General features: G+C 52.1%; 1 protein-coding gene across 1 annotated transcript; it reads right to left on the bottom strand.

Moving 5' to 3' along the window:
• Positions 1-406: 406 nt before the first annotated feature.
• On the bottom strand, positions 407-3,886 carry HYPK (huntingtin interacting protein K). Its single transcript, XM_034784144.1, has 4 exons — positions 3,686-3,886; positions 3,179-3,234; positions 1,747-1,798; positions 407-690 (listed from the first exon to the last, which is right to left on the bottom strand). Exons 1-4 carry the CDS (start codon positions 3,869-3,871, stop codon positions 595-597), a joined length of 390 nt encoding a protein of 129 aa, XP_034640035.1. The 5' UTR covers positions 3,872-3,886; the 3' UTR covers positions 407-594.
• Positions 3,887-10,124: the final 6,238 nt, after the last annotated feature.

Below are 10,124 nucleotides of genomic sequence, written 5' to 3' on the forward strand. Positions count from 1 at the left end.
GGAGAGAAACAGACTTGGGGGTGATGGAGCAATATAATGGCAGAAGGGAATAAAGTTAATATCAAAGAACCATTCAGCAGGGGTGGGAACGTTACCCCATCTCTCCCTTTTGAGAGCTCAGCCCTTGTTCTCTGACGAAGGTTTAAGTGAATGCTTCATGCAAAAAATGCTCCCTCAGCTCTGTACTCACCACCATGGTGAGCTTTACAGGCCAAATCCAATGTGTCTCACGTCTGACACCATATCCATTACTAGCACAGCAGAGCCCCTTGTGACTCCGTTGTGTGAGTAGCCTGCCATCTACACAAAGAGCACTGTGGTCAAAGCTTTCCACAACAGGTGGGTGGTAGCACTCTTTCAGGGTTCTCAGGGCGCATTCATAGCTGCTTTATAAACTGTGTCCCCAGAAGGTTACGGATGTCTTTATTTCAATAAGTTAATACATGTAGCATCTGACCAATATCACTCTCTCAAAGAGTTATTGGGAAGGCAGTGCACACGGCAGGGGTGACCGCACAAAGACATGAAGTTCCAACAAGAGTCTTCCTCCCTCGTTCCCTTCTCAAAGCACAAAGTGGTCCAGTTGGAATGTGGTTAGTTGGTGAGGGTGATTAGAGCCTCCACCACGTTCCCCATATGCTCTCGCAGACTACGCTCTGCAGCTGCCCGAGAGATCTCCATCTCATTCATCTGCAGGGAAGGGAGCAGAGATAAAAGACGCTGCACAACAGCAGACATCACACAAGAAAAGGGCTGGACTCAATTAAGGCTCGGTACTCCCGCATTACTGAGGCCTCAACCGAGTACGAGTTACACAGCTGCTGCAGAGTCCAGCTACTGTTCCTGGCTTACTACAGTGCAATACAGCAAAGCAGGGTGGATAAAAATCAATGATTAAAAAAAAAGATTTTTTTGATAAAATGCTTTTTGAGGAAAAAACGTATTTAAGGATAGTTTTAATTAAGATACATTATAGCTCAAAGATATCTCAGCATAGAATAGGGATTATAAATTCTAATTCTATAGTATGAGACAATATATTCATGTAATCTTTAAGAAAAGTTTTGTAAATGAGTTCCAATAGTTCATGGATTAGGGACCACATCTTATGGAGTTCCAGGGGCTTCTGTATAGATTATGCTCAGTCTAGAAGATACCATCAGAGATGCTTAGTTTTGCAGTTCTCAAACTGTGGATTTGTATATCCAGAGTTAACATGCTTGTTAACAGCAACAATGTTTTTAAATAAATAATATATAGAGGTGAGAAATAACAGACCTCAACCCTATTGTCCCTCTGCAAATTCGTGTACACAGAGTCAATCCCTTATCTCTCTAAAAGTGCAAAGTTTCAAAAAGTTCAATGAATAGATTATTGTTGGGGGCGGAATAGATCTGGACAAGGAGAAGAAGTCTGGAGATAAATGTGAGAAGGGAGGGACAGGCAGTAGAAACAAAAGTGAAACTGTTTGAGCAGCATATTCCAGAAGTCTTGAGGTCTTTCTGAGTATAGCTTTCATTGATTTGAGATCTACCATCCCATTCTGTCAACTAGAAGGGAAAACCTATAATGGCAGCAGGCCATAAAAGAGACCCAGTTTGGGTCTCATCTATCTCTGAGCTGTGAAGAATATGTATTAAGGTTATAACAACCAACAAGAATGCACTTGTATGTAGAAATCCATGATTAAATCGAGTCTTCCTGACTAGTGATTTAAAACAAATCCACCCTGCCCTCCATACTCACAATCAGTTCCAAATCTTCTTTCTTGATTGTAACTTTTGCCAGTTCTTTTTCCCTGTAACAAAAGGAATCAGAACATAAAGCACCAACAGGCTCCAGACCCCTTTTCCAGACCAACTCAGTCACAACTGTAAAGTACAGGTCTGTCTCATCTTACGCGGGGGTTCCTTTCCGCGGTTAGCGCGTAAAGCAAAAACCGCATATAGCCAAAACCCCATTGAGTTCAATGGCGGGCAAAATCGCCCACACTACAGGTATAGTATTAAAACTGTTGTTTTTCTCTTTTTTTGTTTTTGCCGACCGCGTAAAGTTGAAATCGCGCATGTTAAATGCGTGTAAGATGCGACAGACCTGTACAATCAGAAAGCTTGCAGCAACTCCTTGCCAAAGCATAAAGCCACAAGTCCTGAGACTGGACTTGGACAGGCAGGAAGTTTAACCAGAAAAACTACCCTGGTCCCCTAAGTCAGTGGTTTTTAAACTTTTTTTCTGGGGATCCAGTTGAAGAAAATTGTTGATGCCCATGACCCAGCGAAGCTGGGGATGAGGGGTTTGGGGTGTGGGAGGGGCTCACGGCTGAGCCAGAGGGTTGGGGTGCAGGGGTGAGGGCTACAGGGTGGGGCCAGGAATGAGGGGTTCAGGGTGTGGGAGGGGGCTCTGGGCTGGGGCAGGGGTGCAGGGCTCTGGGCTGGGGCCAGGGATGAGGGGCTTGGGGTGCAGGATGGGGTCAGGGCTCTGGGCTGGGGCACGGACTTACCTCCGACGGCTCCCGGTCAGTGGCGCAGCCAGGGTGCAGAGACAGGCTTCCCGCCTGTCCTGGCATCGCAGACTGCACTGCGCCTGAAGCGGCGAGCAGCAGGTCCAGTTCCTAGGTGGAGGTGCACAAACGGCTCCACGTGGCTCTCGCCCGCAGGCACCGCCCACTCCCCAGCTCCCATTGGCCGTGTGGAGCCATTGCTCGAGGCGGGGGCAGCACGCGGAGCCCCAGGAACCCCCTGCCTGGAAGCCGGACCTGCTGTTGGCTGCTTGCAGGGCGCAGTGCAGTGTCAGAACAAGTAGCTGGGCAGCACCACTGACTGGACTTTTAATGCCCCAGTCAGCGGTGCTAACCAGAGCGACCCAGTGCCTTACATGCCACGACCCAGTACGAGGTCACGACCCGCACTTCGAAGAACGCTGCCCTAGGCCTCCAGAAGATTCTGTATGGGCAAAGCCATGTCATCTATTACTGGACTGAATAGCTCAGGAACTGAAAGCCCTGGCTTGGCATGGGCCAGAACTGTCTGAGCTTCAACTCCAAAGAAGCTATTCTAACCTACAACAACAAATAAGGCTGATGTTTAATCTGTGGCTGCACTGGCCCCAGACTAGAGCATGGAGATTGCATCTCAAAGCTCTATGCTAGAAAGGGACAAGAGGTGCAGGGAGCACTTACCTCTCTTGTTTTGCTTTCTGCTCTCTGGATCTTCGGTCTCCAATCACCGACATGGCCTGGGCAGAAGAAGCAGGGAAGGTTACCTCCAGCATACAGAGGAAGACATCTGCCCACAGCCCAGGAAGGCAGCACAGTCACGTCACCATACACTATCAGGCCAAGCTGGTCGTCTTCCCAACACACCCCCAGAGTCCCACGAGCCCCACGCTGTGGCCTCTAGTGCTGGACTCTCAGGCCACTGCTGGTTGGGGGGGGGAAGAGCCCCAGACTGCTCGGGGGCCCATGGCCCCAACCCCCCTCAGCATCTGCCCTCCAGCGTCTTCCGCCAGCGCCGGCTTCAGCTTCTGAATCTATTCTGAGCGAGCCCCTCACCTGGGCCCCCCCCCCCACACGCCCCGCCCCTCTCACCACACGCCCCGCCCCCTCTCACCCACTCGCCCCGCCCCTCCCGCCACACGCCCCGCCCCCTCTCACCCACTCGCCCCGCCCCCGCCCGCCCGCCCGCACCGTCTCCAGGTTCGAGCTCTGAATCTCCTTCTCCTCCGCATAGTCCGTGACCCGCTCCAGGTCCGCGGCGCCGCTGTCATGTTTCCGGGGCTTCTCCGCCGGCCGCCCCCCGGCCCCGTCCGCCCCGCCCCCGGCCCCGTTCGGCTCCGTCTCCAGCTCCAGCTCCACGTCCCCCTCCGCCGCCATCGCGCCGCCGGCCCCGGACTTCCGCTTCCGGTCACGAGACTTGGGCCCGTGGCGGCGGCGGAACCAGCGAGACGCGCCGGGCGGGACAGAGCGGCCGGGCGCCCCCCTCGGGCGGGCGGGGAATAGCGCCGCGGTCCCGAGGGGGTCCCGAGCTGGGCACAGACCCTGGGACCCTCCCTGCCCCCCCACCCGCTCCTGCTCAGCCCCGCGCCGGGCTGCGGGACTCGGGAATTGCGGGAGCGGGTCCGCCCCGGCCGCCGTAGCTATGAGACCCCCCCCCCGACGCCCCTCCCCGGGCACACGCGGCACCAGCCGGCCTGTCCCGCCCCCGCCCCCTCCCCGCCCGTGTCGGGCCCGCGGCTTGTGCCGGGGCGGCGGCGGCCAAAGACCCCCGGGAGCGGGAGCTCAGCCCCGGGGGCAGCGAGCTGTGGGCAATGGGGGACCCCGCCGCTCCCCGCATCTCTGAGCCCCATGGATGGGGGGACCCCGCCGCGGGGCAGGGGGACACTGGAGCTCATAGACTCATAGACTCATAGACTTTAAGGTCAGAAGGGACCATTATGATCATCTGGTCTGACCCCCTGCATGCTGCAGGCTACAAGACCCTTCCCTGGACTCTGCCGTTGAAGTCCCCAGTCCTGTGTTTTAGTGACTTCAATCGGCAGAGACCCTCCTGCTAGTGATCCCTGCCCCATGCTGCGGAGGAAGGCGAAAAACCTCCAGAGGCTCAGCCAATCTACCCTGGAGGAAAATTCCTTCCCGACCCCAAATATGGCGATCAGTAATACCCCGAGCATGTAGGCAAGAGTCTCTAGCCTGACCCTTGTTGGCCATTATGCTATTCATGTACCATTGCTTGGTTTTCCTTGGCTACTATGTTTTACCATTAAACCATTCCCTCCATAAACTTATCCAACTTAATCTTAAAACCAGACAGGTCCGTCGCCCCCACCGTTTCCCTCGGAAGGCCGTTCCAATATTTCACCCCTCTGACGGTCAGAAACCTTCATCTAATTTCAAGCCTGAACTTCCCCCCGGCCAGTTTGTATCCATTCGTTCTCGTGTCCACATTAGTACTAAGCTGGAATAATTCTTCTCCCTCCCTTGTATTAACCCCTCTGATATATTTGAAGATAGCAATCATATCCCCCCTCAGCCTTCGCTTTGTCAGACTAAACAACCCAAGCTCCTCTAATCTCTTTTCATACGACAGGTTTTCCATTCCTCTGATCATCTTAGTCGCCCTTCTCTGCACCCGTTCCAGTTTGAGTTCATCTTTTTTAAACATTGGAGACCAGAACTGCACACAGTACTCCAAATGAGGTCTCACCAGCGCCGTATACAACGGAAGCAGGACCTCCCTATCCCTACTAGATATACCTCGCCTAATACATCCCAAGACCGCATTGGCTTTTTTCACCGCCACGTCGCATTGTCGACTCATAGTCATCCTGCGGTCCACAAGGACCCCTAGGTCCTTCTCCTCTTCCGTTACTTCTAACCAATGCGTCCCCATCTTGTAACTAAAATTTTTATTAGTCATCCCCAAGTGCATCACCTTACACTTTTCACTATTAAATTTCATCCTATTTCTGACACTCCAATTCACAAGCTCATTCAAGTCTCCCTGCAGAATATCCCTATCCTCCTCCGAGTTTGCAACTCCTCCCACCTTCGTATCATCCGCAAACTTTATCAGCCCACTCTTGCAATCGGTCCCGAGGTCAGTTATAAATAGATTAAATAAAATGGGTCCCAAAACCGAACCTTGAGGCACTCCACTAGTAACCTCCCTCCAACCCGATAATTCACCCTTTAATACGACCCGCTGCTTTCTCCCCATTAACCAATTCCTTATCCACCTCTGGATTTTCATATCGATCCCCATGTTTTTCATTTTAACCAATAATTCCTCATGGGGTACTGTATCAAACGCTTTACTGAAATCCAGGTATATTAGGTCCACCGCATTTCCTTTATCTAATAAATCAGTTACTCTCTCAAAGAAGGAGATCAGATTCGTTTGGCACGATCTGCCCTTCGTAAAACCATGCTGTAGTTTATCGCATTTGCCATTAACCTCAAGGTCCTCAACTAGTTTCTCTTTCAGAATGTTCTCCAGCACCTTGCACACTACAGATGTTAAACTAACAGGCCTATAGTTACCCGGGTCACTTTTTTTCCCTTTCTTGAAAATAGGAACCACATTGGCTATTCTCCAGTCTAACGGGACCACCCCCGAGTTTACAGATTCATTAAATATAGTCGCTAATGGGCCTGCTATTTCCCGCGCCAATTCCTTCAATATTCTCGGATGAAGATCGTCCGGTCCACCCGACTTAGTCCCATTAAGGCGTACTAGTTTTGTTTCTACCTCGGATGCGGTAATCCCCCATCCTGTATGCCCCTCTGTAACGGTGCTAGTATCCCTAATACCTTCATTGGCCTCATTAAACACCGATGCAAAATATTCATTGAGATATTGCGCCATGCCTAGATTATCTTTAATCTCCTCTCCGGCTATAGTCTTCAGCGGTCCCACTTCTTCTTTCTTTGCTTTCTTCCTATTTATATGGCTGTAAAACTTCTTACTATTGCTTTTAATTCCCCTCGCTAAGTCCAACTCTTCCCGGCCTTTGGCCTTTCTCACTCTATCTCTACATTCTCTGACTTCACTAAGGTAAGTTTCCTTACTGATCCCTCCCCTCTTCCACTCTTTGTACGCTTTCTGTTTTTTCCTAATCGCCCCTTTGAGTCGGTCGCTCATCCAGCTAGGTCTAAATCTCTTGCTTAGTAATCTTTTTCCCTTTTTGGGGATACAGGCCTCCGACAGCTCATGCATCTTTAATTTAAAGTAATCCCAGGCTTCTTCTGCCTTTAGATCCCTTAATACGTTTGCCCAATCCACTTCCCTTACCAGTCCCCTTAATTTGTTAAAATTGGCCTTTTTAAAATTATAAACCCTAGTCTTTGACTTAATTCTGGTAGTCCTTCCATTTAGTTTAAACCGAATTAGCTCATGATCACTGGAGCCCAAGTTGTCCCCCACTACCACTTCCTCAACAAGGTCCTCACTACTTACCAGAATCAAATCTACAATGGCCTCCCCCCTCGTCGGCTCAGCTACCACTTGATAAAGGAATTGATCAGCAAGCACATCTAGGAACATCTGAGCCCTATTATTGCTACTAGCGTTTGTTCCCCAATCTATATCTGGGAAGTTAAAGTCCCCCATAATTACACAGTTTCTATTAGTATTTACCTCCCTTAACACATTAAATAGTTCCTTATCCATATCCTGGGTCGATCCCGGCGGTCTATAGCACACCCCAAGCACTATCCCCGGAGAGGCTCTAGTAGTCCTTTTACCCAGCTTGAGTATCGCCCAGATGGACTCCGTGTTATCAATTCCATCCACTATTATTTCTTTACAGCTTAATTCACTATTGACATACAATGCCACCCCCCCACCTTTACCTTCTGAGCCCCATGGATGGGGGGGGACCCCGCAGTTCCCCGCCGCGGGGCAGGGGGACAGTGGAGCTCTGAGCCCCATGGATGGGGGGGGACCCCGCCGCGGGGCAGGGGGACAGTGGCGCTCTGAGCCCCATGGATGGGGGGACCCCGCCGCGGGGCAGGGGGACACTGGAGCTCTGAGCCCCATGGATGGGGGGGGACCCCGCAGTTCCCCGCCGCGGGGCAGGGGGACAGTGGAGCTCTGAGCCCCATGGATGGGGGGACCCCGCAGTTCCCCGCGTGGGGCAGGGGGACACTGGAGCTCTGAGCCCCATGGATGGGGGGGGGACCCCGCAGTTCCCCGCGCGGGGCAGGGGGACACTGGAGCTCTGAGCCCCATGGATGGGGGGGACCCCGCAGTTCCCCGCCGTGGGGCAGGGGGACAGTGGAGCTCTGAGCCCCATGGATGGGGGGGGACCCCGCAGTTCCCTGCCGTGGGGCAGGGGGACAGTGGAGCTCTGAGCCCCATGGATGGGGGGGCCCCGCAGATCTCGGGCGTGTCAGTTCGAGCTGTCTGGGGGGGCCAATGCCAACCTCAGGGCAGACCTGGCGGTGTGTGAACTCCTGCATCACTGTAACCGTCTTACCGGAGTCCCAGACAGTCCCCGTGGGCACGCCGGCCTGTCTTGCCACCCAGGGGAGCCCCTGGGTTATAAATGTTATAAATGGTCATTGACACCAAAAACCACAAAATGTTCAGGTGGTTCCCACTCCGAAGAGACCAGTCACTTATTCCGGGTCAATTTGTACCTTAGATCTCAAACCAAAGACAACGCTGGTAGCCTATCCTATAACAAACTAATTAAGGATTTATTAACTATGAAAAAGAAATAAAGGTTTATTTACAGGTTAAAGCAGGCAACATCTTTACCCAAATGAGTTCAGTCTATAGTTTCTAGAGGTAACAGAGATGGAGCAGTCTGTCAGCACTGAATGTCTTTTAGGGCTGGGAATCTCTGCTTTTTGTTTCTTAGCTCCAGCCCTTGTAAGCGTTCAAACAGCAAAGAGATAAAAAATATTCATGTCCGCTATCTTTATTTCCCTCTTCAGATTCAAGCTGGTGGGACGTGATCTCTTGCACATGGCACCAATGGCGTCAACTTCTGGCGCCGGCTCCGCCCCTGCCCCACTCCCATTCCAACCCCTTCCCCAAAGTCCTGGGCCCAACTCCACCCCCTCCCTGCCCCATTGGACCCCTTCCCCAAATCCTCGCCCCAGCCCTGCCTCTTGCCCACCTCCTCCCCTGAGCGTGCTGCGTTCCCACTCCTCCCCCCTCCCTCCCACAGCTTGTTAGGCCGCGAAACAGCTGTTTCACGGCCGCAAGCGCCGGGAGGAGAGGCGGGAATGCGGTGTGCTCAGGGGAGGAGGCGAAGGTGAGGTGAGCTGGGCCGGGGCACTTGGCTGCCAGTGGGTGCAGAGCAACCACCAATTTTTCCCTGTGGGTTCTCCAGCCCCGGAGCACCCCCGGAGTTGGCACCTATGCATGGCACCTTGGCTGCTGTAAGAGGGTCATTAAGCCAGCCTTTGTGTTGTGATGTTCCAGAATGGCCCGTTTAGTCTTGATAGTTCTGGGTGGGCAGAGGAACCACTTTTCCTGCCTGGACTCACACGTTCAGAGCAGGCACTTTTTACAGTTATATGAAGCAAACCTTATGTTACCTTGTAGCACAGGATACAGACATTACAAGTAAGATTAATGCAGGCAGCAACTTACAAGCAGTTGATAGAGTCTAAACACTAAACACATTCTTACAAGTTCAACACCCATCTTGAACAATATATGAGCTGCTCTGGTTTCCAGCGCTGAATTTGTCAGTGCTCAGTGGATGCCTACAGCCTTGCCAAGGTCTGGTCCCTGGTTTACTAGCCCTTGTCTCCTACTCTCTGGCAAAGCCAGCTTGCCCCAGTGTATGCAAACCAGCCCGGGGGTGGAGCTGCCAGGCTCAGATGTAATCAGCCCTGAGGGTTATTTCCTGGAGGAGCTATGCTACCCCTCCCCCATGCAGTAGACCACAACCCTACATAAACCGCCATCAATTTCATACCGTGGTTCCATGGGTTTGCAGTATCGGTCCCCCGCATAGGTCCAGTCTGATCCTTGATAGGTAGAGACTGGCTTAAGCCTTGGAGCAGGATGTTTACCGCCCAATACTCCCTTTGGTTGCATTAACTAGGGAAACTGAATATTCTTGTTCTCCATAGAAATGCCCAACCCCTCTTTTACGCTTGCTAAATTCTTCGCCACAATGACTTCCTGTGGCCTTGAGTTCCTCAGTCTAATTACAGGTTAGGTGCAATAAGTGGATTTTAAATTGCCCACCTTTCAGTGTCACTGGGGCGTCCCGTTACGAGACGGGAGAACAGAGGCTCCCAATCTCTCTGCTATAAACTTTTATCACGGACCCTCTTATTGGTCTCCTCTCTAGCGTATCAGTCCAGTCTCTTCAATCTGCATTCATGGGGCAATTTCTCCAGGCCCCGAATGTTCTCAGCACCCTTCTCTGAGTCCCTCGAGTTCTGCTAGACCCTTCCGGTGATGAGGTGACCTGGGCTGTGCACAGGAGCCAAGTGAGGCTGCTCCAGAGAGATATAAAAGCATTAGAATATTCTCTGTGTTATTTTTCATCCTATTACTTCCACACCCAAACATCTTTGCTCTTGTGACGGCAGCTACACGCTGAGCAGGGTGCTCAGACCCCAGGTCCCTGTCTTGCATTGATACCGGTAATTTAGAACC

This window comes from Trachemys scripta, chromosome 10 (genome assembly GCF_013100865.1).
Source record: "Trachemys scripta elegans isolate TJP31775 chromosome 10, CAS_Tse_1.0, whole genome shotgun sequence".
NCBI classification, from domain to species: domain Eukaryota; kingdom Metazoa; phylum Chordata; order Testudines; family Emydidae; genus Trachemys; species Trachemys scripta.

What these genes read in the sequence shown, in the direction of transcription:
- HYPK (XM_034784144.1), bottom strand. Translation starts at nt 3,871, where the DNA reads ATGGCGGCGGAGGGGGACGTGGAGCTGGAGCTGGAGACGGAGCCGAAC. An exon ending in AGAGCTCGAACCTGGAGACG is followed by an intron (nt 3,235 to 3,685) that starts GTGCGGGCGGGC and finishes TCTTCTGCCCAG; the next exon opens with GCCATGTCGGTGATTGGAGA. An exon ending in CAGAAAGCAAAACAAGAGAG is followed by an intron (nt 1,799 to 3,178) that starts GTAAGTGCTCCC and finishes CTTTTGTTACAG; the next exon opens with GGAAAAAGAACTGGCAAAAG.